Below are 20,620 nucleotides of genomic sequence, written 5' to 3'. Positions count from 1 at the left end.
ATAATCAAAACAGAACAGAATAAAAGCATCTGTGTGAAAACTTTTTCTTTTCAATCGAGTGTGATATTCATACATTTTGGTTTGTCTCGTGTGCTTTGGGATTATTCTTTGTTGAACTTTTGAAATTTTGTGGCCGTTTCAGTAAGCACAATCTTTACGACTCTCACTACATTATAGTGGACCCCTGGGGGCGCTCTTCCAGAACCAAAACGTGCCATACGCAAAGAGAAGATAATTTACTAAAACAAAAAATTGAGGGGCACTTTATGGAAAACAACATGCAGAAAGTGTGGAATGGTTTGCGAATGATGAGTTGCTATTCCAAGCCTAGCAAATCCCATCAGCCTCCTATTTTATCACTTGACTATGCAAATGAGCTTAATATATTTTTTCTACAATAGGTTTGATTTTCACGACTTAACGAGTACGGATAGTGATATTTACGGATCATTCCATACAGGGACTAACTGTGATCCGTTTTTAACTGTGACTCAGGATGAGGTTTGCCGACAAATGTCAGGGTTGAAACTGTCCAAGTTTGCTGGTCCAGACAAACTGCCCCCCCCGTCTTCTCAAAAACTGTGCTAATCAATTGTCATATATATATTTACTTATATATTTAATCTTTGTTTCACCACACAATCAATTCCGAATATTTGGAAGCGTCATGTAATATTCCAGTTCCTAAAAAGTCCGTGGTCACATGTAAAAATGATCTTTGACCAATTGCGTTAACCTCAGTAGTAATGAAGATATGCGAACGTTAGTGCTCTGAATTATTTGAAATCTCTCATTGCTGGCATGTGATCCATTTCAATTTGCATATACGAAGGGACGTAGTACTGAAGATGCAATTTTATTATGTTTGGATAAACTTTATTCTCACTTAGAATGTACAAAATACGGCAATTCTGCTCGTATTATGTATTTCGATTTTTCTTCTGCTTTCAATACAATGCAACCCCACATTTTGGCCCAGAAATTACTTGATATGTCAGTTGTTGTCCATACTGTTGTTGAATTCATTTTAAATTATTTGACTTGTTCACAATTTGTTCGTCTTATTAATTCCATAAATTTAGATGTTATTGTTTCTAGTTCTGGAGCTCCACAGGGTACGGTTTTAGCACCATTTCTTTTTACTGTGTGTACGGCAGACTTTCTTTCCACGGATGTGAGCTGTCCATTTGTAAAATATGCAGATGATACCGCCCTCATCGCTTTAATAAAAAAAAATAATGAGTCTATTTATATGGAGCAAATTGGTAGATTTGTAGAATACTTCAGAAGCAACTTCTTGGTATTGAATGTGGGGCAAAGACAAAAGAAATGTCGGTCGACTTTCGCAAAGTTTATAGGGTAGTGCCAGACCCGGTAATAATTGATGGATGTGAAATAGAACGTATTGATGAGTATACATATCTTGGAGTTGTTTTTAATAATAAGTTGGACTGGAGTAATCATGTTAGTCATTTGGGGAAGAAACTGAACTCGAGAATGTACTGCCTTAGGAAACTGAATTCATTTAATGTCAGAAAGGAACTTAAAAAGACTTTCTATATAACAGTTATTTGTAGTGTGTGGACCTACTGTCTGATTTGTTTCGGATATGTTGCGGACATGTTGCGGATAAGAAAGTGAAACAGATAATCGATGACATTGCCAAACGTGCTTGTTGGATAATTGGTGTGTGCTTACCGTCGGTGGACACAGTCTACGGTCAAGCTTCGGCTCGTGTGGGGAGATGCTGGTCATCCCCTTCACAGTGGGTTTGAGGTTAATATTATTCCACGCAGCGGTAGACTATGACCGGTGGGTGCACACACAAACCGATATCCTTCTTTTTTTATTACAGGAAGGGCCCTGAAGTATTTTAATGAGAATTTTAAAACATAATTTTTATCTGATGGACTGTTTTCTGGTAAGAAGTACTTAAGAAATAAGGAGTGCTTATTTGTGTGTATGTTTTTTGTACGATTATTTAATTTTCAATTTAATTTTTAGGTTCTCATTTTTTGGGTAGTCTTTTAACTGGGTTGGAAATTATCTTATTTTTTTGGTTACGTTTATGTGAAATTGTTTGCTTAAATGAGCTGCGACAGCAATGAAATTTTCCAGTTTGGGATTTTAATAAAGTTTAGGCCTGTCTTATCTTTTCTTGATCAGGAAAATTATCGTGTAAAATAAACAGTCCCAAGTTGGCAATCTTATGTGTTTCATTAACCTCTTAAGAAAATCCCCCTCCTAAAAAGACCTAAGATACAGCATATAATTTTCAGGAAACTGTTGAACTGCGTCTAGTGTTGCTTAAACTTGCCAATGTGAAAGGTTCATGGGGGGGCCTTGAGGGGATTTTTCTCCATTGTTTTAGTTGAAGAAGAGCGAGTCGAAATTCCGACAGAGTATTTCCTGGGGTGGTTTCATTTAGAAAACAGTCTGCCAGAAATGTTGAAAAAGAGAGAGAAACCAGAACGAACAGAAAAGGACCCCAAAAGGCGGGCTGCGCGTGGGTTCGGGAAACTCCGGCCTCGTGACCTTTACTTTCAGGCTGCATGACTTTCACGTGATGTTCACTGGCGTTAAGAGAGGAAAACAATAGTTATATGGCCACTCAATTACAAAGGACGACAAAAACCTCAGACAAAATTTCTTCAGCTTCTTTACTTCGAACTGCATTTGAGGCAACTTGCGTTACTTTCTTTTTTAAGTACACGTACTGATCTACAATGTAAAAACAACAATGTTAAAATCAACACTTTTTGGTGTTATCAGATGACCACACCCTAGGGTGTTACTTTAACACCGCTGGTGTTACTTTGTACACCTATAAGTGTTACAATGCACGGGAGGGTGTTAAAAAATAAAACACCGGAATTTTTAACACCAGTGAAAGTATTGTAGTCCTCTGATAACACCGAGGGTGTTAAATTTAACACCCCAGTTTTTGCAGTGTAACAACATTCCACTTGCAACCGCCGTTCATTTTGTAGGCCTACACTTAGTGCATTCTGTGCCCAACTGCTAATACTTACGTCCCGTTAAAATTTCTAATTAATCAAAGGACACTGTTTATGAAAAGTAGCAAAATTAACAAGTAGCCGGAAACCCTCACTTTATTTAATTGGTATTAAATCGCTACTAGTGGTGGCCTGGGCCGCTTTATACAAGAAAACCGATACATATCTCAACACTGATACTTCCAAACCCTTTTTGTCGTTAAGTGCAATTATCTTGATACAACGTTATTCTAAAGACGTGTGCGGTTAGGCGACAAGAACATTCAGAGGTAACGTAAAAACAAAACAACCAGGTAAAAATCCGACTGTTGAAAGTGATAGACCTTGCTGTAAACCATCAAATTCTCACTTTTTCTTTTAAAAGCGGTAATTGCTGGTATTTCATGGATTCGTTTCATATAGCGTATTCCAGGAAGCAAGTCACAACCTTCCGATCTGAAATGGGCATACAGCAAATGAAGGATTTTAATTAAAAACTTCAAAGATCAAAGGTCACATTAATAACTTCCAATTTTGTGTCCGGAAAATATATAAATCACTAAAGAAGTGCTGCAATATAGTACCGAAATAGCTATTTTTTCCATGAAAGAAACATCATGAGTTGAGTGATTATTTTAACATCTTCGGTCAAAAGCTTAAGACATGCACAAAGTTAACAATAGCAACATTTCCGTTTGGGTTGGCTGACGTGAGGAACTAGAGCATATCTGCCTTTCACTTCGAGGATTTTTTATGCCTATGGCAGGGCAGCCGAATGGGCACGGATCCACGCGATAGTTGGGCCCCTGTAATAAATCCGTCGCGACCTCTGGTCTGTTTCACGATTATTTTCCGTCAACCAGAAGCCCACTTCCTGGTATAAACCCACTATATACAGGGACATGAAGCTCTCAACATTACATGTATTTGATTGGAAAAAAAACCCCGTGATTTTTCATAACGAAAGACAAAGTTCCTCTTGATTTGTTCGGGGGGGGGGATTTCCAAGTTTAGTTCTGTGGTTTGTAGTGTACTGAATTATTGATCCTTCTCGTGAGCTTATGAATACTCCAAAATGCTTCAATAATGCCCGTACATAAGAAATCCAGGGTTGGGCTGATGGTCATGAAATCTTTCTTGGCCCACAGCCGAGGTTAAGTTACGTTTGTGATTCGCAAGACCGTTTTGGGTTAAGCCGAGAACTGAAGTATTTCATTAATCCTATAGCTTCCAAATCCATTTCAACGACACCCCAGCATCATGTGCAACGTTCACGGATACACCGACAATGTGACATTATGAAAGAATTCCCGCCAAAACGTCCCTAGTTCTACACGCAGTTCTACGCACACATCAACCACATCTCGAAACTGCCCACGCATCTCGACACAAACGGATCACCCCACATGGGCATCACTGTTTGAACATACACGCATTTGAAATCAAAATCAGCATGTTGCTTTCAACTGAGCATGGTCGTATTATATTCTAGAGGACAGATCTTATGAGCAACAGCTAAGTTGGCTACTGACTCAGAAGCGAGGAACAGGAAAGATGGAATCTTTCTACAGACTTGTCATAAAGTTGCCTTGTTTGCCAGGAAAGATTTCAAGAGTATCAGCAATCACATGACCGAACATTCGGGCTGCAATACCATGTGTTATTTAAATACTGCATCACACAAACAGTATGTTTGTGAAGAAATATGCTACCGGAGCAAGAAAGGATATCTAGAGTACCCAAATTTTACTTTTCACGAAGGCCATAAGGAAATAAAAACAGCTTTACGCAAATATGCCCCTAGATATCATACTGCATACTTACACAATGCTATAGCAATGAATTGGACTCAAAATTTAATCTACTGCGATGCAGGTTCGGTACTGTTTGAATATCGGCCACAAGACATCTTCAACAGAAGTGTCAAACTTTTTTCCATGATAAAGAGTGACTCATGTGGAGATGTAACCAAAAACAATGTAATAAACAAAATTAACGTCTTGAAAAATATCATCTGTAACAATTTTATAATACATTAAAAAGCTGTAGGGAATCCTAACAGGATGACCAAGCTGGAATCCTAAATTGAAAATTTGATCTTTTCAAAATATCAGGACGCTTGTCGACCTGTCAAGAAATGCAATATTCCTTTTTTGGCTCTGGTCTATCCGGTTCGTAAGTGACTTCGTCACAAAGGCGGACGCGCCACGATTTGCAGGCTCTCATTGGACAATCGCTGAAGTTGCGCGTTAACTTCCGGGTTCATGGTTCCACGTTAACGGCGATCAATGCATGTAACCCTGTGTACGTGTGCAGCGCACGTGTGCAGTGGGCGTGGTGTAAACTGAAGTGACGTTACAATTACGAACCGGATTAAAAAACGGAACGCACACACTCGGATCAAGAGTATACACCTGCTATGAATAATAAGAGTATATTCTCACTGACCCGCGGGTCGTACTCCTGCCGTTAGTGCACCCGGGAATATACTCATGGTAACAAGAGAAGCACGCTCGAACACACCCCTGGAGTGCACCAGTGAGCAGGCGTGACGTACATAGTGTGGACCTCTGCACAAAAGAAGTCCCCATGATGCAGGGTGCGATGTGTTGTGTGGACTTGCACACGTCTACACAATGTTTTCCCCTCTCTGAAAAACAGTTTCAGAGGCATTTTGGGCTCAAGGTTATTTTTGTGGCAAAATGAAGAGAATCCAGGGAATCATCATCAAAAATCCAGCTTGAAGGAGTTATGCAAGTAGGAGAAAAAGGAGCATTTACCTTAACCACAGGAGAACAAAGGAATGCCCACACTTCGTATGTAAAACTAGCGTGTGGGTGTGTTCGTGTGTGTTCAGCGGAGGATGAAAAGTTGGGCCAAAAATATGGAGCGCCATCCGAGGATAATTGCACCCTACTTCTGCTAAAAGAGCTAAACGTGCGAAATCAGAGCGGGCTCACAAAACTCAACAGGCTGAATACTAGCAAAAAAATTAAAAGAATAAGAAAATATTTCAAAATTGGCATCATTTCTTCTCTAAATAAATAGCACAATCACACAATTACCTGAATGACTTTCTCCACAAAAAAAGTTTGAGAATACAACAGTGAGATATATTGCATTTCTGTATATATACTTTTTGTAATTATAGGATGCATTTTTAAGTCTAATTATGTACACTTACCACAAACATAAAACTAGAAAAATAATTCTACAATTTTTTTGCTAGCAATATACTCTGTGCTTTACAAGACAAAAAAAAGCGAATACAGTTTTGACATTTTTAGTTTGTCGAGCAGATGAACGCCAATTTACTTTTATAATTTGGTTAAACAGTTTCAATTACTTTACAGACGGCATCAGCGAATTCATTCCTTTCAAGCAAAGTGCTTCATCATATCAAATATTTTGTGAATGGCGAACCAAAAACTGCAGGCCGCAGCATTGTGTCTGAAATGATAGAATCACTTTGAATCATTTGAAACTTGAACCATCAGCCTCGACCCAGCGGGGCAGAGAAATGGGGGAATTTGTGTCCATGAGCAAGGCACTCTTCTCTCGCTGCACAGGCTGGTTCTGCATGGTAAAGTGTTAGGGATTACCGTACCGACCCAAATCTCTTGCCAGTCGACAAAAATCTACGCAGCTGCTTGCCAGCACCAATTACACCGCTGAATATATTTTTATAAAAATAACATTCCACTAAGAGAACATCGTTGAATCATTATATTTAAACAAAACAGACCTGTAACTACGATAACTCAAGGCAATGATTATAAGAAAATGCAATGCATAAGTAGAGACATACCGGGCAGAGTAGAGTTAAGTTGGACACTGGACTTTGTGTAAAAATTTCTAGTGAATTATCTCTGAATACTTTAGTACCAAAGATATGGAACAAGCACTATTAATAGAATACAAGCTTTGGTATTCAGTGTGCAAGAAGGTTCTCTCTGAATACACCCGAGTAAAAACCTCACTCTCAAAGCAAGTGAGTCCCCCATAAAACCACTCCAAATTAGTGAAAGTTCCACTCAGCCAAGGAGCCATATAAAGGGCAACTTGAGAAAGAGTTGTTTTGAGTTGAGTGATATTTTAGAGTAGGTTTTCACTCATTTGGAGCAGTTTTCACTCTTTTCGAGTGGATTTACAAGAGACTCACTCGTTGAGAGTGAGTTGCTCACTCTTTTGAGGTGTGAGTTGCTCACCGTTTTTAAGGAGTGAGCTGCTCACTCTTTTTGAGGAGTGAGTTGCTCACTCTTTTGCCCTAAGAGAGTTATTGTTTATTGAAGTATGCTTTAGTGCCTATGCTGCTGTGTGCCCATGGTTCTGAGTGCTCCACTCTTGCAATGACTGCTTCCGTTTGTGCTCATTCAAATGAAAAACAATCAGGGGTGCACAATAATCAATTATCCTTTTGTAACTAGCAGCTTTGGTGGGTATGCCACACAATGCTCCATCTGTGAAATGCCAGGAGGTTGAAATGTTCGTTTTTCCCTCCCCCTACATACCAATTCCATAAAAACTTCTAGTTGCCCATTTCACAGTTTCATTAAAATTGCTGCAGCAATGCTAAAAGTATGGCGCCACAAAATAAAAAACATAAATTTACAGTTTGAAATAAAATAATAGAAATTGAGTTAAGTCAATCCAAAGAAAAGGTTTCTCTGGGATACTTGACCTTGAAGTTGTTATAAAATGCGAGATAAGCCATTAATCTTTATAAAAAATCGAAGAGCAAACAAAAAGTGCATACAGTTTCATTGTTAAGAGAAATTTGAACCACTTCGTGCTGGGGTGCCCGGTACCCGGTACCTTGCATTTGTATGCATAGCTGGGTGCTGGAAATTGGATAGCGATACACTACAATACTGCTGCACGCTAATCTGGTCCGCATTTGAAAAGACGCCAGCAGCGTAACACCACACAATCTGGGTTCTCTTTACAAGGCTGCAGGCCTGGCTGAAATACTCGGATGTCAATAGGTGTTGTCTGTCACATTAGAGTAGCCACCAGACAGTCATTTGTGTGGGTGCAAACGTCCAGTAAATGAAGTCATGAATTCAAGAATTTTGAAAATGCTAAATCTTGAAAATCGCCCGGGATTACATCATGCAACTTCAAATCAAACCCGGCAGCATATGGTTAATGATGTTGAACAAAATATGAATAACATTGCAAAGTCCTTAAAAACTGAGGCACCACTTTGAGGTTTAGTACCAAAAACTGAGATAGCTCAGTAATTGGTACTAAAAAGTCCCCCCAAAATACTTGACTGTGTGTCTTTAACGCTGAGCATATTTTCTATGTACTTGCGGCGTATACTGGGCAACAATCTTTGATGGCGAGTATTTCTGAAATACTTGCGAAGCGTTTGACAAAACGGTGCATTCCAATTCACTCTAAAGTATTTGACAAGACTGCAATCCAATTACTACAATAGGGGCGCCTTTCCATGTGCACGTCTTTTGGGTGCGTTGCGTGTTCATGCGTTTCACTTTTACAGACACAAAAATCGACTCCTTGCGTAACACATGTACGTTGCGTTCGGCCATCGAAATCGCATTGGAAGCAATTTTGACGGATGCGCAAAGGTCGGTGCAAGTGTTGGCATGCATGTGGAAAGGTGCCTTCAGTCAGAAGTCAGGTCTGATGGAGAGCAACCTGCAGGAAGCAGCAATGGTGAAAACTGTATGACTTCACTAAATACTTGTCTTACAGAGGAAAAGGTACTTTACTGGTACTTTACTTATTGGTACTTTACTTACTGGTACTTTACTTACGGGTACTTTACTTACTGGTACTTTACTCACTCGGAAAGTATTCCAACTGTGACTCTGTGCGTGTAACTCTCTGACTACAACTGTGCACTCCAATTTACCTAGGATCCATCAAAAAATGGCCATGACTGGAAGCTACCTTCTGGAGTTGGTACTGGTGGGGACGGCGTCGCCGCTTGTCTCGCCGCCGTTAGCGCCTCGCTTCCGGCTAGCCTTGCGAACGGCAAGCGTCAGGCACTGCACCCACTGCTCCGCCCCCTTGCCATCCCTGGTCTTGAAGACGTAGGTCTTGTCGGCGGTGAAGATCTCGAAGGCTCGGGGGATGCTGCGCTCATGGCGCCGGCCGGCGTGCACCGTCTTGACCCCCTGGACCTTGCTCAGTTCGATGGGCAGCACCGGCTTGCTCTGCTAGTTTTTGGAGAGGAGTGATAGAATAATCGTTCAGTTATCTTCTGCTAGCAGACACAGATTTTTCATTTCTGTGGAAGAAATATCATATACTTTCCTGGTTGTAAACTAAACACAAATATGGGCAGGTTAAAACATCGCAACTTAACGTTTGGAGCAACGTGGCATGGGCTACATCATCATATCCTTAACCCTAACACTCCTCAATCCTTCACCTGTTGGAGGACTGAGGAGTGTTAGGGTTAAATTCACTCAACAGCAAGTCATTTTTCTTTTCATAAGCCACAGCAGAATATATGAGCCAGAAATTGATAATTAAGGTCCTCAGCATGCTGAGATTCATAACAGTGAACGTTCTCACAATCATGTGATACTGACGAAAGTAAGTTATTTCAGAAGAGATTGACCTCTTCTTAAAAAAGGGAGGCATGAAAAATCTTTGCACTCCTAAACTTGGTATGACACCCCATCCTGTGATTATGTGCATCGGTGATGAAAAGACCCTTAAACTGACGCACTTACCGAGTTGCTTTTCGTGTAGAGTTGTTCCCCGGCTAATGTGAAGTAACGAGTTCTCCAGCGCTTGAAGAGCTTGAACCGGACTTTCTTCTCCTTGAGTTGACCTTCGATGAGTGGTTGACCTCCGGACACAAGGTCTGTACATGGAGGGAGAAAGAAATATGTGACTTCAAAAAGCGTGGTGTCAAACGAGTGGAGATTGAGGTTACTCTCATCAATTGCCTGGGCTTTGAGCCTAGTCTCTAGTCACTCGGGTCACTTCTTATTCTGTCCCGTCTAAAAGTACCACAAGTCAAATTTCACTGAATGCTTTGTAAGTTTTTAAGTCACTTTAGCCAAGTCCTAGCCCCTATGGTCCAGTCTCAGGATAGCCCGGTCAATTCTTAGGACCCTCCAGTATATTTTCAATTCAACCTGGTCAAGTATCAAGCCACTCATCTAGCCAAGTCTGAGCTACTCTGGTCAAGTCCCAAGTGACCTGGTAATTCTTGTGACACTCCAATGAAGCATCATGTCATCTTTAGTCAAGTCTCAAGCCACTCAAGTCAGTGTCAAATCATCTCTGGTCAAGTCTTTGGCCACTCAAATCAAGTGTCAAATCATCCTTGTGAAGTCTCAAACACTCAAGTCAAATGCAAATCATCACTGGTCATGTCTCAAGCCACTCAAGTCACAAGCCACATTGTCTCTGCTCGAGTGAAGAATCTCAAGACAAGTGGGTAGGAAGGTCACTTTACCAAATTTATTGGGGTTGTTACAGATGAAACAGTTCCACACAGAGAGCTGAGAATTGTAAGTGAAGAGATCGTAGAAGCTGCCCTTCTTCAGAACAGCGGTCAGAGCTTGTTGAACCTGTCAATATAACAAAGGCAGCACAAGATATAAAGATGTACTTCATGATTCGCAACAGGATGCATTCATTACTCCTAACGTTAAGAATCTATTTTGTTTGCATGGACTGCTATTCTTATATTCCGACTCTTTGACCTGGGTTCGAATCCAGTCAGTGCATTTTGTTGATTATGGTTGTTCAGTCCCTATATTTTTGACAACTCTTAACAATAAAAAGGCATGGATTATTTTATCTCAACTGGCATGAAAGTTGCAGCATCTAATCGGTGCGCTTCAGAAAGTCAAACTTCCAGCAATGGATTTATATCCGAGTCACCAAACATTGAGACTGAGCCACCTCTACTTTGTCCAAGTCACCATATTGAGTGACCTCTACTGAGTCTAAATTACCCCCTGATTCTGAGTCATCTCTACTAACCCTGAGTCACCTCTGAGTCTTGAGTCAAAACCTTCAGTCATGCGAGTCTGAGCTACGTCTGAGCTACCAGTCACAAAGATTCAGTCTCAGTATGACTCACACAAATACGAGTCATGAGTCATACCACTCAAGTTGACACGCACGTTGAGAACCATGCTATTGTGTGTCCGTTAATCATTTTCCAAGGGGTTCCTGTGTTCATCTCACCTTAGATGGTGGGAAATTTTGGGTGATGAGTTTGAGGAACGTCATGGTCCCTCCGACCGTCTTCTGCCGCTCCCAGTTCTTGCGTAGGCTCTGCACAGCTCTGTCGTCAAGAGACACGGGAGTGGGAGATGTAGCCTAAAGGGACGAAAAAGCAAACAAGAAACTGATGCATCAACTTTAACTCCATGCACAGCATCAGACATTTACCTTGAGAGTGGAAATGAGAGGGTTGTGACATTGAAGGACAACTGGTCGCACCTGAAGAGTATCCTCATATTTGTTCACATTTTTTGTTCACATGCGGAGCCTCAAACACACACATCCATATTGAATATGACGAGTACAGCCTGACAACTTGCACTTGTGACTGGCCTGAATTGAACAAGAAAGTTTTTTGAGGTCTGTTTCATTTCCATCTCAGGGTCCCCCTCATGACCTTCCCAGATTTAGGGTTCTGGAGCAAAAAGTAAGTTTCGTTGGAGGAACAAGAACTTTATGCTATGAACTAATTGTGTTCAGACATTGAAGGTCTGTGAGTGGTTCGGACTTCAGAGACCGAGCCAGTAATGGAGATGAAGCTGAGATTTGAAGAAGCTCAGCTCTGCGATCGGAGACCCACTGACCTGCAGCTGGAGGAACTTCAGGTGAATCCAGGGCTGGATCTCCTTGGTCTCCACCATGAATGGAGCGGAGCTGTACAGGCAGTGCTGGCCTCTCTTCTGGCAGTAGAAATCCAGTCGGCCCACGGGATTCCGCCCGGAATTCTCTGCGAGTGGCAGGGGAGAGAGAGAAGAGTGTGGCACAGTCAAAGTCTATCCCAATCACAAGCTATTTGGATGAAGTGTAACAAACATGTTCCTTGGTCATGGTTCGCGGTGTTACTTGTGACTGGTCTGGCGAAGGGACTTGTGACTGGTCTGGCGAAGGGACTTGTGACTGGCCTTATGAAAGGACTTGTGGCTGGTCTTGCGAAAGGGCTTGGGGTGGACTCAACTACACAATACATAGCACAAGCGGGAAGAATTGATTTCATGGGAACCCCATCAGCTCTGAGCCCTTAAAAGATGATATTTATTGAATATTGAAAGCAGTCTATCTTGACCCCATACCTTCTCACATAGTGTATGATTAAAGACAAAATAGAAGTATGTTAGGCAGTTGGGTTAATTATCTCACAGTTTAAAATACACTGTTAATGTTTTTCCCAGCAAAAGTGAGGTGGGTTTTCTTAATCTGCAAAGTTCAAGTATATTCTGGAGAGAGGCCTTAAGGAAGTTCAGTTTCTTCCATCCATCTTTGGTGCTGCACATTTATTAAAGGAACTGAATGCCTTGTATGGACAGAAAGAGCTCAAAACTGCTTCCCCAACTACAATTGGGCAAATTACGAAAATGAGAGGTTCTGAATAAGCAAGTTTGGATTCTACCTCTGACAGAGCATTCATCAGGCACTGGTATCCTCTTTTTGATGGAGTCCATGTAGCTGATGATCTCCTTCTGTCTTTTAGATAGGTACTGTTGTAAGAAACTGTCCCGGTTCCCTCCGGCTGACCTTAGCGAGGAGGAAGCCTTAGCTGTCTCAAGGGGAGTAGGTCCTCTTGGCCCCTCAAACCCAGCCCTGATACCCTCCAAAGGCATCTGTCTGATTCCGTCAACCAAACTGGTCCTGACTGAGTCACTGCTGCTGCCTTCCAGTCCTGGTTGACCGCCTTCTGAAATGTGCATCCCACCCGCCTGCCCACCGTTTTGGCCATTCCCCAACAAGTCTGGAGTTTGCACCGCTGTTGATGATCCAGTGCTGCGGTCTGGAAGTCTCCTCTTGCTGGTTCCCCTTGATACCGCCCGCTGCTCCTTCCTTGTTGTTGATCCGACGCTGGACGTCCGATTTCTGCGAGGAGGATGGCGGAGCTGAGCTCTTCCCCTTGGTCTTGGTCAAAGTGGAGCTTGCCATCTGCAGACACGTCCGGCTGTCCGTGAGCTGGACTGCTTCGGAGTGGCTTTGCGACCTCAGTTTGATTTGCTTGAGGCTCTCCAGGTCCTTCATGGAACCTGGCTTCTCAGAGGGCATCAGGGCAGCCGAGGAGGTGGACGTGGTCAGCTTCTGGACGCTGCTGAGAAGATGGTCTACGGAACCTCTGTTAGAGGCCTTGCCCTTCCTGTAGTGCATCCTCCTTTCTGGCTCCACCCCCATCCGGTGCATCTCGGACATGCTCATGCTCTTGCTGGGTGTCAGTGGGGATGATGACACTTTGGCTGATTGCTGCGACTCGTCTGGTGTGGATGTTACGTCTTCACTTGGAGCCTCTTTTTCACTGATTACAAAGCAACAATGTACAAAAGAGAGACTTGAAATTCATTTGATAATTTTAAATGATTTTAAAAACCCTTTCTATTCTGAACCATCATGGTTACATTAAACAAACACCTCCGCTGACCACATGAAACTTTTCACAGCTTCTGACTTATGAATCCAGATATTCAAAAGGTCACAGGTCTCCAACGTTGAGACAGTAAGTGCATGACATGTATACAGCTAGAAGTCCTTACAGTATAACACCACATACCCCCAGAGATCAGAAGTATTTTATTGCATTCCAGTGGGAGTAACAACACAAGAATGACCACTCTATTTAAACCTCAACTTGCACAAGTCCTGCATTCAATTTCTTACAAAATTCAGTAAAAAACACCATGATAATAAGTATAATAGAGTTTCAGTGAAGCCACGCCAAACAGAAAGTTTATTTAATGCAGCACCGTAGTCAAGACCATCATAAGATCATTTGTAGGACCAGGCAAAGGACTAGTCACAAGACCAGTCACAAGACTGGTCACAAGACCAGTCACAAGACAAGTCAAAAGACCAGTCACAAGACGAGTCACAACGCCAGTCACAAGACTAGACACAAGACCAGTCACAAGACCAGTCACAAGTAACAATGTGAACAATGACAAAGGAATCCGTTTGTTGCAGTTCATTTCAATCGCTAGTGACTGGAATTCAGACGGGAAGCCTTGTGATGGTCTTAAGAGGTCTTGGTAACAACACCAATAAATCCTGACAGTATTTCACAAAAAGCAGAAAATCCCGAATCCCAAATGTTACCACTGCCATTTGGTGACCAACTAGTTTCCCTGGTAAATGTCAACACAAAATACATGCTGGGTACTAGGCGAAATCAACCTGTGATTAACAAATGGTTGTCGCTAAAACATGCCTATAGGGGGTTTGCATGGCTGCCATCTTGTAGGCTAGTGCTTTTGTTCCCCAAAATATGCACAAAGTGGTTTCCCTGTGGAACAAAATAATTGTTCTACAAGATGGCTACCATGCAAAGCCTTTATACCTGTATGTCATGTCCTGCTGTAGTTGTTGGATGATCATTCGGGCAGCCATGGAGGGGCTCTCCCCTTGCAGGGAGATCTCAGCGATGTGGGTGCCCAGGAGGCCGGTGTGCTGGTCGGCGATGCTCTTTATTTCGATCAGGACGGCCGGCAGGGAGGTCTGGTCGATGATGCTGAGCTGTTCCACCAGGAAGGCCATGCACTCCTTCCCGCTGACCTGCAGAACAGGTTAGACAATTGTGTGCCTGAGCAGTTTGTGAGGGGTGCCAGTTGGGTTCTTGATCAGAACCTAAAAATGAGGCTGGGGGGGGCTCTAAAAATGCTCTTAAAGCTTTAAATTATTCCAGTATTTCAAATGAAAAAGTCTAAAAATCAACCTTCCAACTGAACACTATCATTCCCTGTTTTGTGAGTGTGAGAGAAGGATCCCGTTACCTGGTTGAGTCGACCCACGGCTCCAAAGATCTTCAGGGCCATGCTAAGCAGCGACGGCTGCCGGCTGATGGCATCCTCCAGGTCTCTAAGGCAGGAGGCAAAGGGTCGGGCATCCAGGGACACCAAATCCACCAAGGCGGCCAGTACTGTCTGGGAGGAGTTGGGGATGGCCAGGCAATGGACAAGCAATGACACATGGCCCAAGAGCAGCTGGGAGGTGGGGAAGAAAAGAGGGTGTTTGCTGGGGGCTGTGTATTTCGGAACTACTAACCAGAAACATGTTTATGATATCAAAGCAATAACTAGGAACATGGTTATGGTGGCCCGTAAAACTCTGACCCAGAAATGCTTACCTAATCCGGGGAGAGATAAAGTACAAAGTAGGTGCAGGTAGAAATGAAACCTTTTTGGGCTGATCACATGGAGTATTATGACACATTTCGACCCACTGTGAGCAGTGAAGAGCTTTCACTGTTGAAGAGAGTCGATGTAATGCAGTAGTGTTTCCCACAATAACCTCTTTTGGAGCTTGAAAAGATTTACTTTCTCTGGCTTCTTCAATCTTTTATTCTCTATTTTCTGTGAAGCTGTGGGAGCGTGGCTAAGTGGATCAGATTGTAAACACCTGACCAGAGGGGAAGTGGTTCGATTCCAGCAGCTGGTCGCAGGTTGTGTCCTTGAGCAAGGCACATTGCCCTCTCTCCACCCAGGAGCAGAAATGAGTACCAGGAATCATCGATGGACTGTCATACTATCCAGGTAGAAATGGAAATATTCTCGGCTGTTTCATGCCAAAGAAATTAGAGATAAACATCGGTCCGATGAGTCTGGTAGGCCGTGGAATAAACCTGAGTGCACCGTCACGTACCTTTGGGTGTTGCTTGGCAACCAGGCTGACGAGCTGGAGGAGATGGGCCTTCTCCGTGTCGTCGCAGCGAGGCAAGGTGTAGAGCAGCTCGTTGATGTTGGCGTTGATGGGGCCGGGCTTCTCCAAGTAGACCTGGGGAAGGATACGTGCTAGCGACCGGTTTCCTGTGAATGAAAAGGGCATTTCGATAGGAGAAACAAATCATCGCTTTTCGATTTCAACGGCATGAGTGTGAAGTGAAAACCGAGGACATCAGCTGGATCCGAGGAAAAGTTGCATGCCTCATACTTGGTGCATTTTTGTATCCACGAGGTAAAACTCTTAACTTTCACAGTTGAAAAGCTTACATCTAAATGTTTCTACACCCTACAAGAATACAGATGGTGTAACTATGCGTCAGACTATCAAGGTCATTTTCTGTGCTCAGTGCCTAGATGTCACTTTTTGACAGCTGAAATCATTCCATTGGTCGTCAGTGTTTGAAATATGCATACACTCACTTGTCAGTTTGAAAAATACCAATTATTAATTAACACAAGTTTTGCAAACTGTCCACACGTTAAAACTTGCGTTTCAGTTCATGGGGTGGCTTTAGGCACCGTCGATACCTTTTTTTGGCTTATGCCGATATACCTGTGAATGGCGATTTGCTCGCTGTTGGTTATGGAAACAAAATAAAATAAAATAAATAAATAAATAAATATCACTTTTCATTATCGATATTATCGATATTAAAAGTTTTATTCATTTCAATTTTCAAGGTATTATAACAGGTGTGAATTGCTAGCAAACTGTTCTCAGGATACATCCCTACAACGTAATGGTGTGATCCAATTCACTTTGGCGACATGTTCTAACGTCCATATTGTGTACGTTGCCGACATGGGATGGGATACACGCTGCCGTGCATAGCGCGTTTGGTTAGCAAATAATTCTCAGTCTTGGAGGATAATTTTGTGATATTTTCGAGGCAAAGTGTTAGCAAATTATGGAATGCAAGACTGAGATAGGTGACTGAATTTCTTCTTCAAATGTCACCATAAAGCCACCCGGAGTATAAGCAACAGGGACTTTTTTCACTCAGCGTGAGAACCAACATGGGCCGTGGCTTATCAAAAATTACGGTCATGTGATGACGCACTTTCATATCTTTTTAAAATAAAGTTTAATCCTCAGTAGCGATATATATAATATATTTTTCAGTGTCGATGTTGTCAAAGTTTTGATATTTTCGATATTTCTCCAAAATCCCATATTTTCGATATATCCATATTACCAAATAACCAACATGGGCGATATTGATGTCAAACCTACCGGTATATCAATAATATTGATATATCAATCTATCAACAGTGCTTGGGTGGCTTGTGCAACAGTTTGAACTGACGAAAGGAATATGGAGACAGTACAGCAGCCGGGGGGGGGGAAGGGTGTAATGTGGCAGTGAACCATGAGCAAATTCAGGGTATTGTTAGAAGTGTAATCAGGAGAGCAAATGAATTGTAACTCCAAAGTTAGGCCAGTGAATATAGATTGTAGACGTAGAGTTGAGATTGTGAACAGATTCATAAATTCCTGACATCTGAGGAGTTTGGCTTTCCGACCAGTGGGCAATGACGGGGTCGGCACTCACCCCGTATGATGCTGTCTATGATGTCATCGCAGTGCAGAGCCAAGAGGCTGGCGTTGTCGATGGCGGCCAGGGCCAGGTAGCTGGACATGTTCCGACTGATCTCGCGGTTTTCGTGCTTCAGGAACTGCACGGCCACGGGCAGCACGATCTTCATGACTGAGTACTTGCTGTAGTTTTGCTGCGCAGAGAGGGAAAAAAATCCAGATTGCAGAGGCACTTGTATGATGGTCAAAGGGTTCAACTGAATCTGACACGGATAACTTTAATAGTAGGCAGCATTTATAAGACGTAATTATTTTTGTGTTGGGGGGTTGCCAATTTTTATGTTGACATCTCTCATAAAAACACCCAACATGAATATCAACATCTTCCGACACAACAAATTACATCTCGGAAACATTCAGTGTGGTACCCATTTCTCATTTGACACAAATCGGCCAGCCGACCCTGGCAACCTCAGTGATCGAATGGCAAGATGTCTATACGTAGTAAGTAGGAAGGGCGTAGGTCTGATCAAAGGCCCCCGGCTTCGCCCGAGCGCAGCCCAACGTTCCCAATGCCGTTCATTTTCACTCCCTTACCATGAAGAGGCAGCTCATGATGTCGGAGGCGATCTTGGCATGGGGCGGGTCCTCATCCCTGGCCAGGGGCTTCAGGTTGTGCTGTAGGCAGGATCTCCAGAGCAAGACCAGTGCGGGGGCGTGCTGCTCGATCGTGCCTGTGTCCCTATATAAGTGCGGAGAAAGGAACAACAGAAGTTCAACCAGGAGACCTTCCGTAACTCGTCGGTATGGATTTGTGAGATTCAAGAAGCAGAAAGTATCATTGGCGGCATAAATGTGACTTATGAGTATTATATATGATCAGGTATAGAAATACAGGTGCATTTTCTGCCGTTAACTTTTAGGGGGACTGGTTCCCAGTGCTCGGCAGACTAATGACTAGACCACTAGACTTGCATGATCATGAGCTGCACACAACCAACATCAAATTCAGCCGGCATGGTTCAGCCCCCGACAGTGAACCGCCTCGTCACCTGATCGCGGTGGTCACTCGGGTGATGCAGATCTCCACCACTGCCTGGTCATTGTGGTTCTCCAGGTAGTCCGGCAGGGAGGAGATGGTTTTGATGTGGCCCAGGGCCTCTGACAGGTCGTCCACAATGTCGGCGTCAGGAATGGAGAAGAGGTCGCCGGCCCGGGACAGGTCCCGCTGCGAGAGGATCAGGGCAAACAGCTTATGCATGGTGCCAGGCAGGTATCGTCTACGAAGGTAGGGACTTCATCAGGCTGTCTTCTGTTAGCAATATTAAATGTTCACAAATAATTAACGCATTCTGAAACTAACTAACATCATAAAACACATGGTGCACAAACCCTATAGGATTGATCTGAAATATTCTAAGTGTTTTCTAGTACATGGTTCAATATTTACCCAGCTTAACTGGACTTTTTGGAGAATATTCACACTCCCCAACAGCAGATACATACATCTGTACATGTATGATATTGCACAGAAAAATTAATGATGTCCATATAGAATTCTTACCAAAAGGAAAACCAAAAAGAACTACTTTTATTCATGCATATGTAGAACTGTGAAGCATCCAACAAGCTAAGCTGAACTTCACAAGACAAAACAAAAAAAGTCATTGGAAACACAAGCTCAATTGCAGAATATCCCGTCACCCAGCATGATCAACCTCATAGCCAGGTATAGGTCAAAGTGTCACACTCTTCTCAAGGGATTTTCACCTTGTACCCACGTAACCAGTCATTCCAGGGGACATTTTTAGAGATGTGGGATATTCTGCAATTACGCCGAAAAACAAATGGAAATTGCAGTGTTCATTTTTCTGAAGTGTTTCAACAAGTTAGAATTCCTCCAAACTGCAAATGCTCATGAAATGAAAATCCTTATTATCAGTTCTCTGAGAAGGAAATCAAAGGGGTGGGGCACAAAATAACCAAGCGTACCATAACTTTTTTCAGCATGTTGGGGGAAGTGCCAATAAGCTGTTGGTTCACAGTCAAACATCCACTTTGTATACAATTCTAACTGCAAATTTCCCATACATGAGGTGACTAATACCATGACTCTCTGAGTCTGTGCCTGAACCCTAAAAAAGCTAAAAACCAGCTAGTGGGTTTTTGGAAGACTTCCAAATTGAAAAATAGGCCTGGGCCTAACGTTATGCCTTCAACTTCAAGTTCAACATGTTCAAAATCCAACATGGCCAAGTGTCAAACTGAATTCCAGAGGATGATGAACAGATCAGAATTTCAATATGAATGTTAACTGGTGGTCAATAACAGTAACCATGGTAACACTTTATCAATTTATAAAGTTGCTGACCGTCTGTACACGTTTAGCAGAACATTTTAGTCATAAACGCTATGACTATGTCTAGGAGTAGGTCTACGTTGGCAAAGTGTCTACCAGCCTACGTCTAGTCTACGACCTGCCTAGTGCCATATCAAAACGCTCAAGTCACACCCAGCCGGCCTATTACTGGCTAACTTGCGTCAGGAATCATTTAAGATGCACTCCCCTCAAACCAATACACGAGTTTAAGAAGTACTCACAAGTTTTGCACACTCTGAAGTGTTAAATTTGAACACGAAACTCGTCCACCAAGTCAACCATGTCAAATACTTTCACGTCGGACTTCCAATTTCCGACAACTCCCTGCTACGACGAGCAATGCCATGTTTACTTGTAAAAATGACAGAGCGCTTGCAGGACGCCCTCTCTCGTTGCGCAGTAAATGGCTCGACAAGACTTCGGGAGTTACAAAAGTTCCCAAGTTTTTTGTTTAAATTTGGAGTAAGATTTATCACACAAGTTGCACGCCAAAAATAAATACTCATACAAAAATAAAGGTTATATAACTTTATTACTTTACGGTAACTTTTTCTTAAATGTCAAATAAACCACGGAGGTATAGAAAACAGAGAGTTCAAATACGTACTGGCTTCTTGATAAACTGGCCATTTCGTCAAAATGTCATTTTTAAAGTTGATAAAATGGGCTTACTAACCGATCACATATCGCCTACAGGGTAAGCAGGCGACACCATCATTTCTATTCGCGCAATTTCCCAAAGACTCGACTGTTGGTTCATCGTTCTGATCATTAATCCACCATCTGGTGCTCAGTG

General features: G+C 42.6%; 1 protein-coding gene across 1 annotated transcript; it reads right to left on the bottom strand.

Moving 5' to 3' along the window:
- Positions 1–2,643: 2,643 nt before the first annotated feature.
- On the bottom strand, positions 2,644–20,181 carry veph1 (ventricular zone expressed PH domain containing 1). The gene is given in 14 exon segments (XM_022229888.2): positions 2,644–9,184; positions 9,707–9,840; positions 10,441–10,555; positions 11,181–11,315; positions 11,804–11,946; positions 12,607–12,937; positions 12,939–13,491; positions 14,527–14,741; positions 14,960–15,169; positions 15,828–15,991; positions 17,461–17,638; positions 18,042–18,186; positions 18,497–18,756; positions 20,046–20,181. Coding segments are annotated over 13 exon segments (2,805 nt in total). The 5' UTR covers positions 18,706–18,756; positions 20,046–20,181; the 3' UTR covers positions 2,644–8,911.
- Positions 20,182–20,620: the final 439 nt, after the last annotated feature.

Source organism: Acanthaster planci, linkage group LG16 (assembly GCF_054643075.1).
Source record: "Acanthaster planci isolate LZ-2023a linkage group LG16, COTS_SCS, whole genome shotgun sequence".
NCBI lineage: Eukaryota > Metazoa > Echinodermata > Asteroidea > Valvatida > Acanthasteridae > Acanthaster > Acanthaster planci.
The sequence above is the reverse complement of the archived record's forward strand: the minus strand, read 5'-3'. Positions and strand labels throughout refer to the sequence as shown.